The 26646-nt window shown below is 44.4% G+C and overlaps 2 protein-coding genes and 1 pseudogene across 2 annotated transcripts; 2 read left to right on the forward strand and 1 right to left on the reverse strand.

The window, feature by feature from the left end:
• Positions 1 to 6438: 6438 nt before the first annotated feature.
• Positions 6439 to 7313, forward strand: LOC123075013 (acidic endochitinase-like; annotated as a pseudogene).
• An 8211-nt stretch (positions 7314 to 15524) lies between these two features.
• On the forward strand, positions 15525 to 16418 carry LOC123075014 (acidic endochitinase-like). Its single transcript, XM_044497709.1, has one exon. The coding sequence runs from the start codon at positions 15525 to 15527 to the stop codon at positions 16416 to 16418; it is 894 nt and encodes a 297-aa protein (XP_044353644.1).
• A 1270-nt stretch (positions 16419 to 17688) lies between these two features.
• On the reverse strand, positions 17689 to 25392 carry LOC123075015 (protein SUPPRESSOR OF GENE SILENCING 3 homolog). Its single transcript, XM_044497710.1, has 6 exons — positions 25170 to 25392; positions 21597 to 22387; positions 20391 to 20688; positions 19167 to 19411; positions 18420 to 18577; positions 17689 to 18139 (listed from the first exon to the last, which is right to left on the reverse strand). The coding sequence occupies exons 1-6, from the start codon at positions 25249 to 25251 to the stop codon at positions 17914 to 17916; spliced, it is 1800 nt and encodes a 599-aa protein (XP_044353645.1). The 5' UTR covers positions 25252 to 25392; the 3' UTR covers positions 17689 to 17913.
• Positions 25393 to 26646: the final 1254 nt, after the last annotated feature.

Genomic DNA, 26646 nt, shown 5'->3' on the forward strand with positions numbered 1-26646 from the left:
TCAGTATGATAATAAGACTTGCGTTGGTAGAACATAGTGTGTGACATACCTATTTTGAGATGTAGTGCGAATTTTGTCATTTGTTGGTCTAAAGTATAGTGTATATGCCATGATCTACACCTGAGGTCACCATACATTCTTGGGATGTGAATACTGAATAGGCCTTCTTAGGGTCTATCAACACTTGTTCGTACCTGAATAGTCATAAAGGTGATTTTAGAGCTTGCTGCCAAGCATTCCGCAAGGCATGGCCGACTAAGATAGGATTTTTCCCTCAGAGAGATGACTCTTGGGCCTCTCGATTGGCTAGACTAAAATGATGCATGGCTGTGTAGCCAAGTTTAAGTGCTAACCTTATCGAGGAATCTATATCATGAGTTCCGGAGATGTTGAGCCGCTCGACAAGGATTCTAAATACTCACAGTGGGTTCGGCAACATATATCTTGAGGCAGCATATGACACATTGTGAGGTTCTTCTACATGACTTTGTGAGCACTTGTGAGTTGGCACATCCTTCTAGGGGCCACTACCAATTATTGTCCATGTTAGAGTAAGTCAGAGTTCGAGTAGTGTACTTGAGCCTGACTAGGTACTCGAGGGTCGATTGAGTTCACGTAGGCCGCTGATGACATGGGTAACTGATCAAGAACATATGGGTTCACACACTTAAGGGGGCAACCCCCACTCTGATTCGATCTGAGTAGATAAGTGAATGAAGTCATGTTGGGTTAGGGTCGTGCTAGCCAGCTGATCTTTTTAAAAGATCGGCCGGATCACGAGCCATCCGATCGATTCTTTTCATCTATTTTCCCGATCGTTTCGCTTAGCTACTTTCCTACAACAAGGCCTTTGTTGCAAAATATTCTTGTAATAAGACCCTTATTACAAAAAATTGTAATAGCATCTTCGGTTTCTTCTCTGTATTCCTGCAACAATAGCCTTGTTGCAAAAAAAGTTGCAACATAGCTCATGTTGTATAAATGTCACCTTTCCTAACCTTTTTCCCGTGGCGGGCTAGAGACGGTCCGCGACCCGACCGAGAAGGGAGAGCATAGATGAACGACACAGTGGTTGTGGCCGCTGCCGGCGTGACATGACGATAACAAGGTTGGGGCGCTCTGCGCTGGTGTGTTGGATCTTGCCGGATTAGTCGATCTAGTGGCGGGGAGGCGTTTGGCGGTGGAGCCCTGACATGGAGGCGCTCGAGTGAAGACGACCTACAGACGGGGATCGACTAAAGGGTCGAGGAAGGGACGGCTCCGGCGACGTTGACAAGGAGGAGAGGAGGCGCGTGGTGGGGTCGGGCGACGTCGCCGGTGGTCGCCTGAGATTGGCCATCGTGGGGCGCATCTCCCTGACTTGGCAGTGGTTGTGGATGGGGCGAAGCAACAAGTAGGCAGCTGGATTGGTCGGTCTGCAACACGCCATGTGTTGCGCTCCACTGTTTGCAACAAGGCCGATGTTGCAAAAAAAACATGTGCGATAGGGAAGGGTGTTGTACGCCGCACGATCAGACACTAATCGGAGAATGTCGACGAGCCCGATAAATCTGCCGGCTGATTTGAAGTGTTTTCCGTTAGGTTATATGTTTGGCGGCCCATCTAAGAAGATCTATATAAATGGAGAAGTATGGATTGGTTAAGAGCTTCTTGATTGATTGTCTGATAAGGGATTTGGGAAACTCCGGCTATCACCAACTCCACACCCAAGTCTTGTTATCGAATCTAGCAATCTGCGATGTTATGTTCCGCCTCATACACATGAATAACTTGTAGGCATCACTTCTATGATGCTAGGACAAACAACACAAGGGACACCACGAGGACACAACACCGACGCTAGTCATCATCTCTACTTCTGCTGGGTCTGCATCTAGTGGTAATCTTGTGGTATATAATAGGATGATATTATTGGTTTACGTGGTAGAAAAATCTTTTTTACATTAGTCTAGCTTACCTGAATCCCGATTGGTTCCACAATGTGCACTAATATGTTGAGCACATGTTCGAATGACAAAACTACCTTCAAATCAAATGGAAACCCTTGAGATGATGCTGACGTGGAACCCTTCTACACCTAAATGACCATAAAAATGGATGGAAGGGGGAGCTTACTTTTGGGATGTGGCTGGGCTAATGGGCGTTGACTTTAAGATATCGCTCCACCAATCTATGCCATCTGCAAAAAAAGAGAGGGGGAAACTAGTGAGTTAATAATGTGCTTTAAGGAAATGCATAGGTCCATCAAAAAGACTAGACCGAAGGCTTCTTGGGCAACATATTGAAGAAATTGTGAAGATTTGGATCATCGCCTTTCAAATCTTTTATATCTAAATAGCTAGTCTTCTGTCTTCGCTGCCCTATTTCTCTCGACATTCAAACATGTCACCCTCAGCAGGCAATATGCATGAGAGAATACGCACCTGAACGTGCAATGATGCATAGAAAAAAAGTCTACTCAACATGCAAACATGCATGATAATTGTCATTATATTATGCCATTTATATTTAATACATATTTTTACAACTATACAACAATCAGACACAATAAATCATATGTATCTTTAGTTTAGTACTCATACTATTACTCCAAATATTCATGTTCAATACAATCAAATCACATTGAAATATTGCAAAACATTCTCACAACAACGCGTCGGGGTATCATCTTGCTTAACTAAATGTTGCATCACAAAAAAAAAACAACTAAATACAGACACATGTGACTCTATTCTTTTGGAGCTTTCTCCTTCTTGTCAATATTCTACGGCCTCATCCTACAATGTATAATTTTCAGAGCAACCTCGACTTGTATGAATGACACCCTTCGTAGATTTGCGAAATTGTTTCCATGTGTTAATCATCCAAAAATCGTGTTTGGATGGCCGATTGGCTCGAACGAAGGTACCTGTATTTGTTGCCTTTGCTCCTTATGCAAAAGAATGTCAGAAAATGGTGGCCAACCTCCTTTTTCGAATCCCTTTAGGCATTGAGAATTTGGCACATGACTAAAGATTGGCTAGGGCACACTTGTGCTTATATGCTCAGTTTTTTCCCGCCGAATACCCATCTTTGTACCGCATTGTTCGTCATAAGAACGATGCTCTTGCGCATGTGCTCAATTCTTTCCCACCGAATATTTCTTTCAGGCGGGATTTAATTGGCCCCCGTTTTATGTCATGGCAAAATTGTTATCCCGTTTGGTTTCGATTAACCTGATACAATGGCGGGATGTTTTCCACTGGAACCTCACTACATCTGGGTCCTTCACAGTTGACTCTATGTACCATGCGCTCATGCAGTCAAAGGTCCCAGCGGATAACAACATGAAATTTTGGAAGTCGAAGATTCCACTAAAAGTTAAGATTTTCATGTGGTATCTTCGAAGGGGAGTTGTGCTAACGAAAGGCAACCTCGCCCATCGCAACTGGTAAGGAAGCAAGAAGTGCATCTTTTGTACTCACGATGAGATAATTAAACACCTCCTTTTCCGGTGCAAGTTTGCGCGTTCTACACGGTCAGTGCTACTTCTTGAGCTTGCGTTGGTTTTTCCCTTGAAGAGGAAAGGGTGATGCAGCAAAGTAGAGATAAGTATTTTTTTTCCTCAGTTTTAGAACCAAGGTATCAATCCAGTAGGAGATAACGCACAAATCACCAAATACCTGCACAAACAATCAAACAACTTGCACCCAACGCGATAAAGGGGTTGTCAATCCCTTCACGGTTACTTGCAAAAGTGAGATCTGATAAAGATAGATAAATGATAAAGTAAATATTTTTGGTATTTTTGGTTTATAGATCGGAAAATAAAAGATTCCAAAATAATAGATCGGAAATTTATATGATGGAAAATAGAGGCTTCTCTCAAGATAGCAAATAATATGGTGGGCGAACAAATTACTGCCGAGCAATTAATAGAAAAGTGCAAAGTTATGACGATATCTAAGGCAATGATCATGAATATAGGCATCACGTCCGTGTCAAGTAGACCGAAACGATTCTGCATCTACTACTATTACTCCACACATCGACCGCTATCCAGCATGCATCTAGAGTATTAAGTTCATAAAGAATGGAGTAACGTATTAAGTAAGATGACATGATGTAGAGGAATTAACTCAAGCAATATGATGAAAACCTCATCTTTTTATCCTCGATGGCAACAATACAATATGTGCCTTGCTGACCCTACTGTCACTAGGAAAGGACACCGCAAGATTGAACCCAAAGCTAAGCACTTCTCCCATTGCAAGAAAAACCAATCTAGTTGTCCAAACCAAACCGATAGTTCGAATATAATTACAAAGATATCAAATCATGCATAAAAGAATTCAGAGAAGATTCAAATAATATTCATAGATAAGCTGATCATAAATCCACAATTCATCGGATCTCGGCAAACACACCGCAAAAAGTATTACATCGAATAGATCTCAAAGAACATCGAGGAGAACATGGTATTGAGAATCAAAGAGAGAGAAGAAGCCATCTAGCTACTAGCTATGGACCCGTAGGTCTGTGGTAAACTACTCACGCTTCATCGGAAGGGCAATAGAGTTGATGTAGAAGCCCTTCGTGATCGAATCCCCCTCCGGCAAGGTGCCGGAAAAGGTTCCTAGATGGGATCTCACGGGTACAGAAGGTTGCGGCGGTGAAAAAGTGTTTTCGCAGATGCCTCTGGTGGTTTGGGGATATATGGGAATATATAGGTGAAAGAATTAGATCAGGAGGCTCAGGGGGGGGGGGGCGGGGGGAGGGGGCACAAGGGTGGGGGGCACGCCCTACCCCCCTGGGCACGCCCTCCGTCCTTGTGGCCGCCTCGTGGCTCCTCCGACTTCATCTCCAAGTCTCCTGGTTGTCTTCTGGTCTAAGAAAAATCATCACGAAGGTTTCATTCCGTTTGGACTCTTTTTGGTATTCCTTTTCTGCGAAACTCAAAAACAGGAGAAAAACATGAACTGGCACTGGGCTCTAGGTTAATAGGTTAGTCCCCAAAATAATATAAAATAGCATACTAATGCATATAAAACATCCAAAATAGATAATATAATAGCATGGAATAATCAAAAATTATATACGTTGGAGACGTATCAGTCAGTCATCCAACTAGCGTCAAATTTGTATCCGCCCATAAGTGTTGCCAATATTTTTGGTCACTAGTTGGAAGGTATTCCAAATAGGTTCAGAACACTAACAAGGGTGGGAGCGTATGCCTTATTATGGTCGATGTGGCTATGTAGAAATGATTTGATTTTCAATGGCAAAAACTCTACTCCTTTGCAGGTAATTTTTTGTTGTACGCACTAGTTCCGTACGTGGTCTATGCTACATCGAACGGAGTACCAACCGTTATTCAAGATGGTGTGTATGCGGCTGGAGCAGGTGGCTAGGGATATTTTCACCCAACATGCATGGGTGGCAGCATAATTTCCAGATCGGTCCACCACCTCCTTAGACATAGGCATAGTGTTGGACTTCTACGACTTTACTGGTGCCAATATGTTGTTTTTTTCTTATGTCGGACTGTCTGAGAATGGTTGTGTACATCTTAATTATGCAGAGACCGGATGTTACTCATTATACTTTATATTCGCTTGATACAAGATTTTAAGTTAATAATAACATCGCCCTTTATCGAAAAAGGGCACACATGGTACATGAAAGAAGAATGCGAAAAAACATGTCATCGATGCTTGGGCCATATTTATCGGAGGAAAAAGTCTTTTCTTCTAATTTATTTCCGCATGATGTACTATGTCAATTTCTTTCTTATTTGCCGCATCGAGGCAAATCTTTCGCCTCAAGTTCATTTTTTTAGAGTAAAATGCATCGGATCATCATATTTGTGTCGAAAGCTCACTATGGTCGCTATATACGCCTTTTAGTGATTATATGGTCACTGAGTATAATCACCAAAAGACATATATATTGACTATGTTAACCGTATATATTGACTATATTGACCGTATTCTTGAGTATGATGACCAAAGTAAACTTTGGACAAAGTACGGTGACCGCCGACCGCCGATGCATTTTACAGGGTGCTTGAAGCTACGTATACGTTCTGTCCGGCACTCTGTCGGGACAGGAAACATAGGAGTTTCGGTTCAGTACGGTGCAGCGTTTGCGATTTGAACGCAGCCCGTTTCACTAATCTGTCCGAGTAAATTAAGCAAGGAAACAACCCACCGCAGACGGAATTTTTCTACCCTCAACTTTACTTAACCGTAACCATTCTACTACCATAGGTAATTAAATTCAGATGCAGAAGCGGACGTGAGACGGCACGAAAGCCACTAAAAAAGCGTCCATGACGCTCCGTCAAGACACTATAAAATCCAAACATGCGCCATAGCCACCACAAAGCAAAACACAGAGCACGTCTCCTCACTAGTCTCCACCGTTTCCTGTACAGGCACGCACCGGTTGATCCCAGCAATGGCGAGCCGTTCTCTCACTCCCTTCCAGCTCACCACCACCCTCTTCCTAGCACTCCTTGCCACGTGCCACGCCGGCAGCATCGCCGTGTACTGGGGCCAGAACGACGGCGAGGCGTCGCTGGCCGAGACGTGCACCTCCGGGAACTACGAGTTCGTCATCCTTGCTTTTCTCCCGAAATTCGGCAAGGGCCAAACGCCGCAGCTCGACCTTGCCAACCACTGCGACCCTTCCTCCGGTGGGTGCAGAGGGCAGAGCAAGGACATCAAATCGTGTCAGGGTCGTGGCGTTAAAGTCCTGCTCTCCATCGGCGGCGGCGATGGTAGTTATGGCCTCTCTTCTCCTGGCGACGCACGGCAGGTTGCCTTGTACCTCTGGAACAACTACCTGGGCGGTGCATCCTCGTCCGTTCCCCTGGGCGACGTCGTGCTCGACGGCATCAACTTTGACATCGAGCAAGGCAGCGCCAAGTTCTGGAACGATCTCGCCACTGACCTAAAGAATTTGGGAAAGAACGGAGGCAAAACCGTATTGCTGAGCACGGCACCGCAGTGCCCATTCCCGGGCGAATGGGACGGCGGTGCGATCAGCACGGGGTGCAATTCTACAACAACGAAGAATGCCAGTTCAGTGCGGGAAGGGGGGCATTCATGGACGCGTGGAAGAAGTGGGAGTCAGTGCCGGCTGGGAAGATCTTCTTGGGGCTTCCGGCCTCCAAGGACGCGGCGGGCACGGGGTTCATCCCTGCCGGCGAGCTCACTTCGCGTGTGCTGCCGCTCATCAAGGACTCTTCAAAGTACGGTGGTGTCTTGCTGTGGTCCAAGTTCTATGATGACCACACAGGCTACAGCTCCGCCATCAAGAGCGATGTGTGATAGTCTCTCTAGTGTGTTTTGTTTGGCTGAGTTGTTATTATTGTGTGTCTTGTGTCATGTATCATACGTAGGATCATGTGTTAATTGTTTGAGATGGCAACATATACTACCATATGTAAATATATGAATAAAAACACAGTATATTTTCTTTGAACCAAGTCTCATATTACATCAAACTTTGAACTCCATAATTTACATCATGCACTACACTGCTGTTGATTCTATAGAAAAGTAAGTGTACAATATTTGGTGAATCAACTGTGGTTCTAGTTCAATATTGGTCCCTCGGTTTGAATACAATTAACCGACAACATGACTCCTCGACTTTTAAGAATAATGACTTTCGCCATCTTGCAACTAGAAGAAATTTTATAGATGATGTTGAACTAGGACTAGGACTAGAGCTAGAACTAGAACTCACTAGTAGAAAATTGACCTTTCATCCGGAGCACTAGTCCCGGCTGGGTTTGGGCCCGGAAGTAATGTGAGCATTAGTCCTGGTTTCAACGGTTAGAAGCGGACGGGGGCACGTCTAGGATTAGTCCCAGTTCAAATGAGACCTCCAGTCCCGGTTGGTGATACCAACCGGGACTAAAGGGGTTGCGGCAGGTTGGGGCCCCTGCGAGCACCTTTAGTCCCAGTTGGTATCACCAACCGGGACAAAAGATATCCCTATATAAAGCTGCTTCGTCCAGCCCGAGTCCAAGCTTTCTCTCCTCTCTGTTTCCTTCCCCAAGCTCGAGTTCATCCTCCATTTTTGCCAAGATTTGTCAAGATTGGAGGCACCCCATCTATCCAAGGGTTCTAAAAGTTTAGCAACTTCATCCTTTCATCTCTCATTGCTAGTTTAGCTCGTTTCATGCTCTATAGTATAGTGATTTATGGGTTTTAGTTTGGGAGTAATTATGTGGGAGTTTATTTGATTTATATGCAATTTGAGCTCAAATTAACTTCTTAGTTTGCATATGTGTAGGTGTGGTTTACTTAGTGCCTTCTCGTCCCCGTCCTCACCGCCGTCGATCGCCCACGCCGTCCCGTCGCCGGCACCACCTTGTTGAGCCTCTTGTTCTTATCTTTTTTGTAAAAAAAATCTTATTTGTATGATTTATATAGTTATTTGTATAATTTTCTTACTTGTATGATTGTTTGTTATATATAGTGCCATGGTTTTGATATCCGTCCACGTCGGCCCTCGTCCGGTTTATGATTCGGATGCGGTATATTATCTTTTATAACTATTTGTTTTATTTCGTGTTTATGACAATTATGCCCATCAAGTTGACATAGGTATTTTCATCTAGGAGGTATGTGAACCGGAAATTGCAACCGACCCTCTTGTCGAGAAGTTAAATTTAGTTGAAAAAGAAAATGATTATTTGAATTATTTTTTTGAAAAGAATTGCAGAAGAGAAGATGAAATTGGAGTTGTATGTTGCCAATGTCGTCGATGATCACAAGATCAAGATGGATGCAGTGCGCTTGAAGATTAGAAAGATTAGAAAATATGCCATTAATAAAGAGGCTTGGTATCATTATGATGTTGGATCAATTATTACCTTAGTTGCGATTTTGATTGCATCTGTTGTTGCATTTAAATGCTTTAGCTAGATAGTTGTATGATGTTTTATGAGAAGTATGTATGAACTTTATGTATATATTTTTGCAGTAATAACATTTGGTCACTACTCTACTTTGGTTTTAATGTGATGAACTTGTATTAATTTGATCACTTCGATGTTGTGTAATGAAGATGAGCCGGCAATGGATGTACGATGACCGACGCTCTCCCGAGTTCATTAATGGCGTGCATAATTGTCCGCGTGTGGCTGGGGCAAACAAGCGGAATGGTTTTATGTGTTGTCCATGTGGTGTCTGTAAGAATGATAAGGATTAATCTACCTCAAAAATCCTTCACAGCCACCTGCTTCAGTCCGGTTTCATGTCCGGCTATAACTGTTGGACCAAGCACGGAGAAAGAGGGGTTATAATGGAAGACAATGAAGAAGAAGAGAATGATGACAACTATCCTATGTTCCCTGAATACGATGGTACTACAATGGGGGAAGCTGAAGAAGAGGCATCAGATGAGCCCGCTGATGATCTTGGTCAGGCCATTGCTGATGCAAAGAGAAACTGCGAAAGTGAAAAGGAGAGATTTGGAGTTGGAGCGCATGTTAGAGGATCACAAAAAATTGTTGTACCCAAATTGCGAAGATGACAAGAAAAAGCTGGGTACCACACTGGAATTGCTGCAATGGAAGGCAGAGAATGGTGTATCTGATAAGGGATTTGAAAAGTTGTTGAAAATGATAAAGAAGATGCTTCCAAAGGATAACGAATTGCCCGACACTTATATAAGCTGTCAGAGAAAAAAGAAGCAGGATGCAGAGCGGCTTCAGAAGGTAGAAACAAAGAACGAGGAGTTGGAACACATTTTAAAGCGGCAGCAGGAGCAACTGCACGGAATTAGCCAGCAAATGGCGTCTACACGACAGGAGCAAGCAAATCCAACATTGGATAGTACCATCCCATCTATGCGGAAAAGCAGCGTGGGTTCCACGGGGGTCGGGCCAATGATGCACTGCTAGCTCTCTACCCCATGGATGATGTTAAAGAGAGGACAAATTGTGAGCTACACCAAAAAATGAAGAACATATCCATGAAGGTGGCGGCCGGCTTTGCTTTACCAAATGCACCTAAAGCAACCATCCATGGCAATCCGATTCCAGCTGGGTATGCTCGTGTCGGGGTGGATGAAGTTCTGCCGGGATATGACTCACTAGAGCTTGACATTCCTGGAGGTGAAGGGGAGCATACACTGGCAGAAGTCATACATGGTGTCATTGTATGGAGAAAGGAATGCATCGTGTTTCCAAACTCGGCGTCAAGGCCACCGACTCCTCCGAGTAGCAATACACCTCTAAGTCCACCCCACCTCGAGAGGGGCCCCAGCGTGAGTCCACCATATCGATCTACGCCGCGTCAGCCGACTCCACCTCCTATGTCCCAGCAGTAGGGCCAAAAGCGGAAGAAAGCATGAAAGAAGAAAGCCAACAACGAGCCCCCTGCCAAAAAGAAGTTAGCTTACGATATGACTGATGGGGAAACTAGAGTGGTCGTGGTTTCCGTAGGGAAGTCCCATTTTGCACCAAAACCGCCCCCACCGCCAAAGGAGATAATACCTACGAAAATCGTAAAGCACTTTGTGGACTTTCTTGAGCGACCCCGGCACATGTGGAGAGTAGTCCATCAGACTATGACCGCTCTATTAGGAAGTCATATGAGGAACAAATGCAGCAGTCGAGACGTAGAAGTAGTAATAAAAGCGGGAAAATAGTTCCCCAGCTCGGAGAACAGGTAATGCAATCGATCCCCCCGCTGAAGGTGATTACCGATAAGGTAACCGGCGCTACTAGAGACTTTGGTATCAGTGTTGATCAACTCCTGGGCACCAAGGAAGTCCCCGTGGCTGATGTAGCATGGCAATATGTCCCCGGGAACCCTCTGGTCAGTCCTGAGCAGGTCCTCCAGCCCCCGGCGCTAATTCGCAACCACGTGGAGGGCCCTTAGTCCCGGTTGGTGTCACCAACGAGGACTAAAGATCCTCCAGCCCCAGCACGCGCTCGCGGCCACGTGGAGGGACTTTAGTTCCAGGTTGTGGCCAACCGGGACTAAAGAGTGGGGGCCTTTAGTCCTAGTTTAGTTGTCCCGGTTGGTGACCCGGAACTAAAGGCCATTGCCAACCCGGACTAAAGCCCCTTTTCTCAATAGTGGCTAGAACTACAAGAAAGTTATTATTCATTTGAAGAAGAATAACTTTTTGGAAGATACTTCCCTGGAATTGTGATTCGATTATTCTTGTGCACTGGCAGGACATCAACAAGTCATTTGCATATCTCAAGAGACAAAAGAGACTCTAATATTTCATGGGATGATGAAGGGAGAACAACCAGCCAGATTTATTTTCAAAAATTTCTGGAGTACAAAGTTTACAATACAACTGAACTAGCCAACAAAGGCCAAAACATTATTCAAACAACAAAAATTATAGATGTGTGTAATATAAGAGAACATGAGTGGTCGTTTTACCATATGAGAAAGTTATTTGCATAGCATAGACAAAATGGGTTGCCTCATCTTTATTTATCAAACCTTGGCCTTAAGTCACATGTTCGGTTGGGCATATAATCTAGAGGCTATTATAGAGATGATTTTGTTCCCATGTATCCATGATTTACTAATATTGTACTTCAATATCATCTTGATATAGGTTGGTGAATACTTTATCTTTTGTGAAACTCTTTGTTGTATGATGTTATGATAACAATCGCTAGCCATTGAGGATATGACCTTGTTTCATAGGTCATGAGTATATGTGATACCAATATGATAATAAGACTCGCGTTGGTAGAACATAGAGTGAGACATACCTATTTTGGGATGTAGTGTGAATTGTCATTTGTGTTGGTCTAAAGTATTGTGTTATGCCATGATCTACACCTGAGGTCATCATACATTCTCGGGATGTGAATAGACCTTCTTAGGGTCTATCAACACTTGTTCGTAACTAGATAGTCATAAAGGTGACTTTAGAGCTTGCTGCCAAGCATTCCGCGAGGCATGGCCGACCAAGATAGGATTTTTCCCTTCGACTTGGAGAGATGACTCTAGGGCCTCTTGATTGTCTAGACTAAAAAGATGCATGGCTGTGTAACCAACTTTAAGTGCTAACCTTATCAAGGAATCTATATCATGAGACCGAGCGATGTTGAGCTGCTTGACAAGGATTCCAAATACTCACAGTGGGTTCGGCAACATATATCCCGAGGCAGCATATGACACATTGCGAGAGGTTGTGAACACTTTGTGGGTTGGCACATCCTGCTAGGGGCCACTACCAACTATGGTCGAATTTAGATTAAGTCAGAGTTCGAGTAGTGTACTCGGGCCTAACTAGGTACTCGAGGGTCGATTGAGTTTACATAGGCTGCTCATGACATGTGTAACTGATCAAGAACATATGGGGACACACACTTAAGGGGACAACCCCCACTTTGATTCGATCTGAGTAGATAAGTGAATGAAGTCATGTTGGGTTAGGGCCGTGCTAGCCAGCTGATCTTTTTAAAAGATCGACCGAATCACAAGTCGTCTGATCGTTTCTTTTTTTCTATTTTCCAGATCGTTCCGCTTATCTACTTTCCTACAACAAGGCCTTTGTTGCAAAATATTCCTGTAACAAGACCCTTGTTGCAAAAAATTGCAATAGTATCTTCGGTTTCTTCTCTATATTCCTGCAACAATACCCTTGTTGCAAAAAAAGTAGCAACATAGCTCATGTTGTAGAAACATCACCTTCCCTAACCTTTTTCCTGTGGCGGGCTGAAGACGGTCCACGACCGGGACGAGAAGGGAGAGCGCAGATCACCGACGCGGTGGTTGTGGCTGCTGCCTGCGTGACAGTACGATAACAAGGTTGGCGGCGCTCTGCGCCAGCGTGTAGGATCTCGCCGGATCAGTTGATCGAGTGGCGGGGAGGCATTTGGCGGTGGAGATCCGACATGGAGGTGCTCGAGCGTCGACGAACTACAGGCGGGGCTCGACTGAAGGGTCGAGGAAGGGGCGGCTCCAATGGCCCTGACAAGGAGGAGAGGAGGCGTGTGGTGGGGCCGGGCGACCTCACTGGTGGTCGCCGGAGATCGACCATCGGGGGGCACATCTCCCTGACTTGGCGGTGGTTGTGGATGGGGCGAAGCAACAAGTAGGCAGATGGATTGGTCGGTCTGCAACATGCCATGTGTTGTGCTCCGTTGTTTGCAACAAGGCCGATGTTGCAAACCACATGTGCGACAGGGAGGGGTGTTGTACACCGCACGATCATGCACTGATCGGACGGTCGCGAAGACTGTCAACGCGTGCGTTAACTCTGCCGGCTGATTTCAAGCGTTTTCCATTGGGTTATGGGTGTTGCGGCGCATGTAAGATGATCTATATAAATGGAGAAGTATGGATTGGTTAAGAGCTACTTGATTGATTGGTTGATAAGGGATTTGGGAAACTCCAGGTGTCACCAACTCCACACCCAAGTCTTGTGATTGAATTTAGCAATCTGCCATGTTATGTTCCACCTCATACACGTGATAATTTTAGGCATCACTTTTGTGATGCTAGGACAAACAACCAGAGGGAAACCAGAGGACGCAACACCGACGCTAGTCATCATCTCTACTTCTACTGGGTCTGCGCATCTAGTGGTAATCTTGTGGTCTATAATAGAATGATATTATTGGTTTACGTGGTAGAAAACTCTTTTTACATTAGTCTAGCTTACCTAAATCCTGATTGGTTCCACAATGTGCACTAATATGTTGAGCACATGTTCGAATGACATAACTACCTTCAAAATCGAATGGAAACCCTTCAGACGATGCTGACATGGAACCCTTCTACACCTAAATGACCGTAAAAATGGATGGAAGGGGGAGCTTACTTTTGGGGTGTGGGTGGGCTAATGGGCATTGACTTTAAGATATCACTCCACCAATCTATGCCATCTGCAAAAAAAAGAGGGGAAAACTAGTGAGTTAATAATGTGCTTTAAGGAAATGCATAGGTCCATCAAAATGACTAGACCGAAGGCTTCTGGGGCATCATATTGAGGAATTTTTGAAGATTTGGGTCATCGACTTCCAAATCTTTTATATCTAAATAGCTAGTCTTCGGTCTTCGCTAGCCTATTTCCCTTGACATTCAAACATGTCACCTCAGCAGGCAATATGCATGAGAAAATACATACCTTAACGTGCAACCATGCATAGAAAAAAAGTTTACTCAACATGCAAACATGCATGATAATTGTCATTCTATTATGCCATTTATATTTAATACATATTTTTACAACTATACAACAATCAGACACAATAAATCATACGTATCTTTAGTTTAGTGCTCATACTATTACTCCAAATTTTCATGTTCAATACAATCAAATCACATTGAAATATTGCAAAACATTCTCACAACAACGTGTCGGGGTATCATCTTGCTTAACTAAATGTTGCCTCGCAAAAAAAAATCAACTAAATACAGATACATGTGGCTCTTTTCTTTTGGAGCTTTCTCCTTCTTGTTAATACTCTACGGCCTCATCCTACAATGTGCAATTTTTAGAGCAACCTCGACTTGTACGAATGACATCCTTCGTAGATTTGGGAAATTGTTTCCCTGTGTTAATCATCCAAAAATCGTGTTTGGATGGCCGATTGGCTCGAACGAAGGTGACCTGTATTTGTTGTCTTTGCTCCTTATGCAAAAGAATGACAAAAAATGGGTGGCCAGACTCCTTTTCGAATGCTGCTAGGCATTGAGAATTTGACACATGATTAAAGATTGGCTAGGGCACACATGGTACATGAAAGAAGAATGCGAAAAAAACATGTCATCGATGCTTGGGCCATATTTTCGGAGGAAAAAGTCTTTTCTTCTAATTTATTTCTGCATGGTGTATTATGTCAATTTCTTTCTTATTTGCTGCATCGAGGCAAATCTTTTGCCTCAAGTTCAATTTTTTTAGAGTAAAATGCATCTAGTCATCATATCTGTGTCGAAAGCTCACTACGGTCACTATATACGCCTTTCAGTGATTATATGGCCACTGAGTATAATCAATGAAAGGCATATATATTGACTATATTAATCGTATTCTTGAGTACGATGACCAAAGTGAACTTTCAACAAAGTACGGTGACGGCCGACCGACAATGCATTTTACTCTTTCTTTTACAAAGCTGTCGAGGGTGCTTCAAGCTGCGTATACGTTCTGTCCGGCACTATGCCGGGACAGGAAACAGAGGAGTTTCGGTTGAGTACGGTGCAGCGTTTGCGATTTGAACGCAATCAGTTTCACTAATCTGTCCGAGTAAATTAAGCAAGGAAACAACCCACCGCAAACGGAACTTTTCTACCCTCACCTTTACTTAACCGTAACCACTCCACTACCGTAGGTAATTAAATTCAGATGCAGAAGCGGACGTGAGACGGCACGAAAGCCACTAAAAAAGCGTCCATGACGCTCCGTCAGGACACTATAAAATCCAAACATGCGCCATAGCAATGACAAGGCAAAACACAGAGCGCGTCTCCTCACTAGTCTCCAACGTTTCTGTACTAGGCTAGGCTACTTGCACAGCCACGCGCCGATTGATCCCAGCAATGGCGAGCCGTTCTCTCACCCCTTTCCAGCTCACTGCCACCCTCTTCGTGGCACTCCTTGCCACCTGCCATGCCGGCAGCATCGCTGTGTACTGGGGCCAGAACGACGGCGAGGCGTCGCTGGCCGAGACGTGCGCGTCCGGAAACTACGAGTTTGTCATCCTCGCTTTTCTCCCGAAATTCGGCAAGGGCCAAACTCCGCAGCTCGACCTTGCCAGCCACTGCGACCCTTCCTCCGGTGGATGCAGAGGCCAGAGCAAGGACATCAAAGCGTGCCAGAGCCGCGGCGTTAAAGTCCTGCTCTCCATCGGCGGCGGCGATGGTAGTTATGGCCTCTCTTCTCCCGGCGATGCACGGCAAGTTGCCTTGTACCTCTGGAACAACTACCTGGGCAGTGCATCCTCGTCCGGTCCCCTCGGCGACGTCGCGCTCGACGGCATTGACTTTGACATCGAGCAAGGCAGCGCCAAGTTCTGGAACGATCTCGCCACTGACCTGAAGAATTTGGGAAAGAACGGAGGCAAGACCGTATTGCTGAGCGCGGCACCGCAGTGCCCGTTCCCGGATGAATGGGACGGCGGTGCGATCAGCACGGGGCTGTTCGACTACGTGTGGGTGCAGTTCTACAACAACGAGGAATGCCAGTTCAGTGCGGGACAGGGGGACTTCATGGACGCGTGGAAGAAGTGGGAGTCAGTGCCGGCCGGGAAGATCTTCCTGGGGCTGCCGGCCTCCAAGGACGCGGCGGCCACGGGGTTCGTCCCTGCCGGAGAGCTCACTTCGCGTGTGCTGCCGCTCATCAAGGGCTCTCCAAAGTACGGTGGTGTAATGCTATGGTCCAAGTTCTATGACGACCGCACGGGCTACAGCTCTGCCATCAAGAGCAACGTGTGATTCTCACGAATATGTTCTCCCGAGCAGTGTGTTACATGTGGGTATCTTTGTAAGTACGATGTTATTCTTTGGTCTTTTCATCTTTGTGCTAATGTATTTGTGTGCGCATATTCTTTGTCCATATCTCGAATTTGTTACCGGAGGTGTGATTCTTGTGTTGGAATTAGACGTTAGTGTTGTTAGCTCATCATTGTTTCTGTGACATGTCGTATGCAGTACGGAAGTGTCAGTATTTTCACCTTGTGAAATTAGGTAAAGAGTTTGATGTATCCAGTAGTAGGGACTCGTACGTGCTTATATATATGCAAGACGGGTACAAGAGATTACATTTGGTATATGTTTAACTTGGCTCCTAAGACATATATACAGAGAGAGAGCTGTATTTGAACACAACCAAAGCACCCTCCCCCTTGTGTCTCTCTCCCATGCAACACCAGGTGGAAACCCTAGTGTCGCCTCCACTAGACTCCTCCTTGCCCTCTTATCGTCGCTGCCACTGGCCTCCACTACGGGGCATTCTCTTTTGTTGGCGGCGGTGGTCGGCTCGCCGGCATGCATGGCTGGGCTTGTGAATCTGGTCTCGTGGTGGTATTGTAGCAGCTAATGTGATTTGGTTTTGCAGCTTATGTGGCGGGAGACACTGGGCATAGATCCGGTTGATCTCACAATAGGCTTCACGCTGACTTGGTGTCGTGTTTGTGCACAGGAGCGGGACTCCAAGCATGAGGAGGCGCAACGGCGCTCTTGATCTCGATGTCGGCGTGGACGGTGGCTCGAGGTGTCTCCTGTCATGCAAGCATGGTGGACCGTGGACGATAGCAACGACATGTTTGGCGGCATACAAGTGTCCAGAAGCTTGAGTAGTGTTGATTGGTCGGCTTGGCCGGCCGCACTGTCAGCGAGAGAGGGAGTTCAAGGTGAAACCCCAACTTCGACTCCAATGATAGTCGGTGACGATGTTTTTGATGTCGTTCCCTTGGAGGTGTTGTTGTGAAGCTCCAACGACCCACCATCATGGCCTTGTGTTCTTCAGGGTGAAAAGTCAAGGTCTGGCCTTGGCTAGAATGAACTCTCGTTCAGGCAGCAGTCTTAGAAAGTGGCGTTCATGGACTGGGCATAGTGGCACATATGTATGATTTTTAGTCCTGTGCCAATTTTTTTTTCTCTAACGGAATTACAAGAAACTCTTGGCGAGAGGTTAGTTAGAAAATGAGAGGGGGGGGAGGGGGGTGGATTTGATTTTGAAGCAGAGGGTGGAAGCAGAGCAAGATGACAGCATAATACATACACATTTAAGGTTTCGACGGAGCAAGTAACAACATAATCCCAACAAATTTAAGGTTTCGACGCGGTCATTACATGTTGGTAGCACACGCTACAGACCTTGACATTCCTGCATGTTTAAGTTTCATGATATTGGCCACAAGACACCCACATAGGTCCAGGTCTCCTAGTCGGGCCTAAAATGCTCTGAGCTGAAATTGTATGGCGATCTTCACAAGCTGGAGCTAGAAGCCTTGAAGGTGTCTGGCTCGTGCTTCTCCATCAGAACCGTGAGAGCGGCATCGAGCTCCTTCTCGAGCTCCACCTCCTTCTCCATATACTCTCTCTTGAGCTGCACCTTCCTCTTCTCGTGTGCCTTTAACAGTTCGTCCCTTTTGGACATAAACTCCTCCACGCCCTTAGCCTGGCAATCTATGAAACGCTGCACTTCCTCCTTCCTGCAGAGGGTAAGATGGATTAAAAACGATAGCGTTTCGCTATTTTGAGATGGGTACGAGAAGCCAGTAATACATGGCATATTGATCAGGAGAATTCTATCCACAAACACACATTTGAAGATTATATCCTAAAAAAAAGATTGATCTTGCCGTGTCAAAAATGGAATACGGGTGTTCCATCAAAAAAAAATTTACACCCCAAGAGGAATCATGGACTCGGTCATATTTTGTGACGCAGACCGACAAAATAGAATCATCCAGTCAAGTACCAGTTACGCACCTAAGCCTGCGATTTTCGGTAGTCCCCGAATCCACATCATACTGTCTAGCCTTTGCACGCTCCTCCTGCAGTCTCTCCTCATATTCACTTTCTTTCTCCTCCATGGCGTTGTAAAGGTTTTCTATCTGGTCATCGACAAACTTCTCCTGGGACGTCATCTGCAAAGTGTAGGAAACACAAGGTGAAAAAAGGCGATGAAATCGTAACAAGGAAAAGAGCAACACAAGACAAATTGGAAAAAATCTGTATTGCATAGAAAAAAATTGGAACCACCAGGAAGTTTCAATCTAATGTTGGGCATGCCTATCTTATTTCAAGTCATTGGCATGCATAGAGTTTGGAAATAAATGGTATGTTTAATGTTCATATGCAGGTTCACAAAATTATATATATGAGAAATATATTTGCTATATCCATATTTTCGTGTTTTGAGATTTGCATGTTTTCATAACTTTCATTGCGGCGCATCCACATTTGACACCTTAATAAAGTCAAATTCAGAACAAGGTCAATATTGCTTAGATGTAACTATCACTCAACCACTAATACTCAATGGCTGACATGCATATACATGTATTAGTTCGACCTAAATATGGATTGCTTTAACACGGACAGTTTAATGCTGCATAGTGCCGAGACATAAATAATGCAAACTTTAAATTAATTAATACTGTTGTATACACCCGTAGAGATAAGAAAATCTGCACTCAGTCATATATACTGGTGTAACCGTTGAGAAACCATTACCTCTTCCTCATGCTCCAAGTGCTTCTCTTTAATCCGACGCATGAGCACCTTATTCTCTTCACTAGTCTCTCGACATTTCTGAGTGACGACACCAAGCGATTCTTCTACAGCTTTAGAGTGCTTCTCTGTCTTCACCACCCTGTTCTTCATATGATTCAGTCGCTGATTGTCTAGACTCATTTGTTTCATACCTACCACTACCATTTCATTATAAGATCTCATATCGTATTTCAGGCAACTTTTTCCTGAAAATATAATAAAGCACTTATGTTAAAAGTATAGTACAATAGGCAATGTACTGCCTCCGTGAAGAAATATAAGAGCCATTAGATCACTAAGTAGTGATCTAAATGCTCTTATATTAGTTTACTGAGGGAGTATCTGCTAAGAGCATCAGCTAGTATTGAAGGTCATGTTCAGTAGATGCATAACAGATTGTGTGGGTGATACATTTTTTTACAGTGCTTCAGTGTGTATTGAACTTGCAGGCCACGTCTTCATAATAAACAGAATAAAGCTGCCTTTGTTTCTTCTTACGGATGTAATTGGCTTCTTGTTACTAATAGCTTTTACTAATATAATGTGACCAGGCCCTTGCCATTAGAGAAGGTATCCATATATAGTATACACACAAAAATGATACAGATGAGCTATGAATTGCCACATAGATGCAGAATCTATGCATATTATATGAACAAACAACAAAGGATGCCATGATCAGACAAAAAACTGCAAATACATAGGTGAACAGAGAGGGTCAGGGATCTATCCCTCTTCTCCAAATTATCCCAAGCTACCCGTTGCATATTGGCTTCTACTACTAATATAATGAAGAAAACATGCCATCTGAACAATCACACGATCATAATGCAAATGCTACCAAGCCCCAAAAGTTAGTAATCGAATACATCGGAAAACTTAACAGATCGGGTGTATTCTGCTTCAAATACACGTTCTGAAGTTCGGATGAGGTCCAAGTATTGTCAATTGCGAAACATAAATAAAAATGTCAAGTTCCTTCATAAAGTTAAGATGTCAATGCAGGAAAGAACAGAGAAATATGCAGCTTGACAGGTGTATCATGTTGCATCTGCAGCAATTATCATTGGTGGCAGAGAATTTAAGGCTACAAAATTTCAGCATCAAACAGGTATTTACCATATAACTGAGCGATCGTATGGAAGCAAAAGCATTAAATGCATGAAAAGAAGTTAAACAGTATACCTGGGTGGTGCTTATTGAAAATCTCCATATCTTCTTTGTTGGCTAAGAAACCATATAAGAGTCTTTTTCCACCAGGTAAGAACCGACGCTCAGACGGAGCTTGCCATGCTTCCCTGTCTGTTCTTTCACCGACGAAGTGCTTATGCAGACGTTCAGCCTCCATATAACCCACGGCAGAGCTTTCAAATATTAACACACTCATGCCACGGTGCCCACCTGGACCATAGGCATGTCGTGCTTTGATTGCATCGTATTCATGGAAATATTCTAGAAGCTCTTCATTGCCCATGCCTAACCACTAGAGAGCATCAAAGTATAGCAATGTCAGAATACAATAATCATCATCGCTGATCATTGAAAGATTATTAAAGAGATGTTCTATTAAAGTGCAACCAACATATTTTTCGGGACAACAATTCAAAAAGTGTGGAAAACATAATTGTAATCAAAGTTAAATACATGTAGAAAATGATGTCGAAAACATAATTATTAAAGAGATGTTCTATAGGAACCTGGTACAGGAATTGATCTCTTGACTTACATGTAGAAAATGGTGTAAACATTCGATGGAGTGGTAACTGAACAACAACCATATTCTTGTGCTCATTTGTGGATTAATTTTATACCGACGCGTGCCAAAACAAAGCTAAATACCAACTGAGACCATAACTACTAAAACAAGCACTGACACCATGGTTTTTGCAAAATTTAAGACAACGGACCCTTATCTGTATTTTGCCTATTTTGGTGCAAAAACATACTTATTTTAATTTAATAATTTTATAAGAAAATATATAATTGTATCACCCAATCTCATTGCTAAATTAGGATAGCACATATGAGGCTAATAAGTACCTTCCAGTTTCCATTTAGCTTACGGATGTGTCAATAACACAGTTTCTGTTTTTGCTCAGTAGCAGATAAAGTGAAAATGCCAAATATGGTACAAATGCCAACAAGTACATTAACAGCAACAAATATAAATAAATGAATATGTAAATTTGTATACTTGATAAATTAATGATGTGGTATGCGAAGAATCTTTTCTACGAGTCGGGCTAAGCAAAGCCAACGTAATAGTGTACCATAAGGCACATACATGAAAGTGCAACGGATTCACCAACTCTACCATATCAACACAGTAGAAAGACATATTTGTATTTGATGTGGAAGAGGTTCATGACCAGAAGGAAGAAAATACATCACCTTGTCATCATTATCTTGTTCCAGTAAAGTGTTCATGACAATAACCATTGGTGGCCATACAATCTCGCGATCAGTGCTTCCTCGCAATCCTTCCCATTTCCCAAATTGCTCACCAGGTGGTAGCAGCGTAGTTCCTAACTCCTGTTCTAGCAATGTGGCAAATTCTCTGTGGAGCTTAACCCTTCTAGAGCCCTTCGTTCTAGCATGTCTCACTAAAGATTGTAGCCCATTGAACCAATCAATTGCCCCAGGTCCATTTTGGCATGCCGGACAATGCCATGGCCTAGTCTGATCATGTATTTGCTCCTCATTTAAAGTATCAATGAGTTCAAAGAATTTCTTGAACCATTTATTCTTTTTTCGAGTCTCGAAACTTTTTTCACTTTCATCAGAATCAGTCTCCTCGCTCATATCATCATCAATGTCATCATCTGACAAATCCTCAACTTCAGAACTGTCCTCAGGGTCAAAACTAGATGAAGGAACATCGTCCTTATTACTTTCAGGGCCATATGGATGAGACCTGGATGACAACTGCGAACCATTTGCCAGAGCTGGCCACACAACTGGATTTTCTCTCAGATATGTTTGTGATGATGGCCCCCGATTGTCTCCGGCAGCAGGCCTACGATCAGAAGGTTGAGTTCCATAGTTCCTCAAAGGAAGTGAAGATCCTCCACTGCCATTGCAAGCTTGCCATGCTGTAGTATGTGAAGCATTTGAGGAGGAGACTGATGGTGGCCATTGTCCCCTCCCAGGTGCCTGGCCTGATTTCTTCTTCCAAACCTCCCCTGGATGTAGGACATGATTATGCAATCATGATTAGATAGAACAATCGATACATATTTTTCAGAACAACAATTCAAAAAGTGTGGAAAACTTAATTGTAAATCAAAGTTTTACTATAGGAACCTGGTACAGGAATTGATCTCTGGACTTACATGTAGAAAATGGTGTAAACATTCGATGGAGTGGTAACTGAATAGCAACCATATTCTTATGCTCATTTGTGGATTAATTTTATATCAACGCGTGCCAAAACAAAGCTAAATATCAACTGAGACCATGACTACTAAAACAAGCACTTACACCATGGTTTTTGCGAAATTTAAGATGGCAGACTCTGTATTTTGCCTAGTTTGCTGCAAAAACATACTTATTTTAATTTAATAATTTTATAAGAAAATATATAACTATATCACCCAATCTTTTTTTGAGGGAAGCAGCAGGACTCTGCATCACCCAATCTCATTGCTAATAAATACCTTCCGGTTTCCATTTATCTTCCAGATGTGTCAATAACACAGTTTTTGTTTTTTCTCAGTAGCATATAAAGTAAAAACGCCAAATAAGGTACAAATGCCAACAGGTACATTAATCGCAACAAATATAAATATTGCATAACTGATAAATTAATGATGTGGTATGAGAAGAATCTTTTCTTCGAGTTGAGCTTAGCAAAGCCAACGTAATAGTGTACAATATGGCACATAGAGTGGTGCTATCGATGTAATTTCTTAAATAAAAGATGATTTCTTGTAGTAACGAAGAGAGTCAGGTATCACCCTTATACTAACCCCAATACTGTGGTCTACGCCAGAAAAAGACTCTAACTTGTCTTGGTCAAACTTTTCAAGAAAATAAAACTTTGCTCACACACTAAACTTAGAAAGAGAAGGCCTACGCCGTTAATTTTCAGGAGACCAAATTAATATGCATAGCTTAATTTACAGAAAAGAGAAGATTATGCGGCGCTCTTTTTTGTTTGAGACCTGATAACCAGTACTCCCTCCGTCTAGGTGTGTAAGTCATCTTAGGTTGTGCACCGTGACCAAAGTGGAGGGAAAAACGAGATAAATTAATGTTATTTTGCTAATTAATAACATAGCATGCAATGAACTAACCACTGCATGTCGTGTTTGGTAGTCTCAAGTCATTTAAAGCATGAATGACCCACATCTCTTATTGGTTGATATGTCACGAAATAAGAAACGAGACGAGAGTTAATGTACCGCGCCTAAGTGTTTTGGGATTATTTGGTTTCCGTAAGATGACTTACACACCTAGACGGAGGGAGTACAACACAAATTGCATGTGGTGGCACTTCTCTAGAGGGGCTTCACGGATGGTCTATTAATATTCAATGATTTTACTAGTAAATGCATCAAATATTTTAAGATTTCCATATCACTTGAGCGGCGAAAGAAAAGACAGGGAAGGTTTTTGCCCGGCATGGGGCAAAAACAGAATCAAAGTCCAGTGGTAGTTTTCCCAAACCAGGCAGTACCACTATACCACGATCAGTTGATTATTTACACATAATCTTTTTTGGGGGTAACCGCAGCACAAACTCAGAACCGACCAAAAGGCTTAAGAGACAACACATGCCCATAGAACTTCGCAAAAAAACCTCTCCAAGAAAAGGAAGGTAAAAAAATATTCCTTAGGTAATCTAGCAACTACCATTGCAGCTGCTAACCGTCGCCGGACTAATAGGAAACCATTAGACGGTTCAGGCGACAACACGTGTCCACCGAACTTTGCAGAAAAACCTCCCCAGGAAAAGAAAAGTACAAAGGAGTCCTTACGTAATCCTGAAACTGCCATTGCCGCCGCTAACCGGCGCCGGGCTCGTAGGAAAGCAATAGCCCAGAAGGTCGTTGTGAGCGGATGACGAAGCCAGCCATCGGCAAGGGCTTTGTCGATGTGGTGCGTCGACCTGGGATCATCCCCACCCTCCATGAGTCTCATAGCCACCGTCAGCCATCGACATCATCATAGTCAATCACCAGATCCTCAAGCGCCAGATCTTCCATCAATCCTCAAGCGCCAGATCCGCCGCCATCAATCCTCAAGCCCCAGATCTGCGCCATCAAGCCTCAAGCCCAGATCTAAAACTGCTATCCACGCTGGCTCACCGGTAACAATGTGAGCGACAACAGCCACCGGCCGAAGACCTAAACCCTCAGGCCCGAAGAGTCGATGGAGACTGAGCCCACGGCTCATCGACACCGGCATGGACGCCAGCAAGACAAGACTTGAGTCGGGCATCATTCTTGGATGCACCGCTGCGGTCACCGTCAGAAGCAGCGCCGCCCTACAGACAAAGCCTACCCTATCTACGGCGGGAGCCAAACCACCGGGGCCCCACCCCCTCTAGTCACTGGAGCAGACGACGGAGGAGGCACATACCGGCGGCGTTCAATTGCATACCAGGAAAGGCAGTAGTAACTGGCTAGATATCATCGCCCAAAACCCACTACTCGGCAAGCAGAGAGAAACCGGTTAATCTACATAAAACTCCCAGCCAGATGAACCAAACGCCCAGACGAATCGGCATTACCGAGCCCCTCCCTCCCCTCCTCGTCAGTGCTCACCGCGATCGAGCGAAACCAAGACCCGTATAGGAATAATCCGCCCACCCCACCAGCCAAATCGACCGACATCCGGCGATCCCCGGAGACGCGGAACAGGGGAACACGAACCCGGCCGCAACATCTTTTGCGGAGGAGACGAACGGACAACTGAGAAAAAGGTAACAGCAAGGACGACGCGTACGGGCAAGCACCTCACCTCTTCCGCGGGCAGCCATTCCAGGGTTGCCGTTGCCGCTGCCGCTGCCGCCGTTGCCGGGAGGCCCGCCGCCGCCGAACATCTCGGGCGTCTCCGCGGCTCGCGGCGTGGGTTTTAGGGGAGGGAGGGGGGAGGCCACCGTAGCGGCCGGAGGGGGACGCGCCTTCTATATAGCCAGCGCCCAGCGGAACACACTGCCCGTTGATTGGGGGAGCCCTCGCCCGCTTCGCATCCCGGCCGGGCGCACCCCTCACACTGACCAGTGGGGACGGGAGGTTCGCCCCAGGTTTCAGTTGGCGGGGTGGCGCTCGACGGTTGACGGGGTCTTCCTCCTCCACGCAAACCCGCTTCGTTTCACAGTGTGAATATTTTTCTTTTTGCAGGGGAAGAATATTTTTCTTTGCCAGCGCGGGATTGTTTCTTTTTCATCGCGCCTTTGACTTTTACTAAGTTGGTGAAGAATCAAAGGGTGTAGTCAGCATGATCAATCCTTGGGAAATGTCGCTCTTCTCATCCTTCAGTGCCCCTTCGCCAAAGAGTACTCCCTTCGTCTAGGGGTATAAGTCACTTTACGAAAACCAGATATTCCCAAATCACTTAGGCGCGTAACATTCATTGTTTCTTTGTTTTCTTCCAACCTCGTTTTCGTTTTGCCACCCACGTTTTCTCTCCTCCAGCTATTAATTAGGGACTAATTGCTAAATAAACAACCTATGCATGCACAGAAAGAAGGCGCTGATTAGTCAAGGGAATCAAGCCGATTAGCATGCGAGGGATTTAATTTGCATGGGCTAGCCAAACGGTCATCCTTATCAATTAAGAATTAATTGCTATTTTCTGGCTGGTCACGCGGTACAGCTATTGGATGGTTTTATGTTCAAATTTTTGCCTCGCCCAATCCTTAACCACCTAGGTTGCGGAGCTTCTCCTAATGTGACTTATGCATCTAGACGGGGGGAGTATCTGACTTCCGTGATCCAACATTATGGTGCATGTAAGTCACCTGTCACTATTTTTTAAAATTCACTATGCTCCCTAAGTTTAGAGCTCTTCCAATCGATCAAGATATTTGATTTGGATTTGGTCTAGATTAATGATTTGACAAATCGTCAAACCTGAATCGACAACAACCGGCCTACAAAAACACACCAGCTCTGTGCAACCTCACCAATATTAGTACACGGGGTCACCAGCACAAGAAGTTTTCCCACATATGTATGGGTTCACTTGGTTGATTAATAGATACCACATAACCGCACCACCTACAAGGGCCCACCAAAGCACCGCATTAAACCCATTAACTGCGACTTCTTGGGTGCCCTATAGGCTATGCCTCATCATCATCAACAATTTAGCGATAAAGGGTAAAAACATGCACAGGTCTACTCGTTCCTTCCTCTCGTCTTGGTCATTTTGATTGGACCATTTTCCATACGTTGGCTGAGAGGGAAAAGGAAGGTTCTTGGAAGTTGTTTGC

Source organism: Triticum aestivum, chromosome 3D, assembly GCF_018294505.1.
Source record: "Triticum aestivum cultivar Chinese Spring chromosome 3D, IWGSC CS RefSeq v2.1, whole genome shotgun sequence".
NCBI lineage: Eukaryota > Viridiplantae > Streptophyta > Magnoliopsida > Poales > Poaceae > Triticum > Triticum aestivum.

Excerpts from the sequence above, each read along its gene's own strand:
- LOC123075014 (XM_044497709.1), top strand. The coding sequence starts at position 15,525 with ATGGCGAGCCGTTCTCTCACCCCTTTCCAGCTCACTGCCACCCTCTTC.
- LOC123075015 (XM_044497710.1), bottom strand. The coding sequence starts at position 25,251 with ATGTTCGGCGGCGGCGGGCCTCCCGGCAACGGCGGCAGCGGCAGCGGC. Across the intron at positions 20,689-21,596 it reads AACAAGATAATGATGACAAG|TGGTTAGGCATGGGCAATGA; the intron begins GTGATGTATTTT and ends GATGCTCTCTAG. Across the intron at positions 18,140-18,419 it reads ACCGAAAATCGCAGGCTTAG|GAAGGAGGAAGTGCAGCGTT; the intron begins GTGCGTAACTGG and ends TACCCTCTGCAG.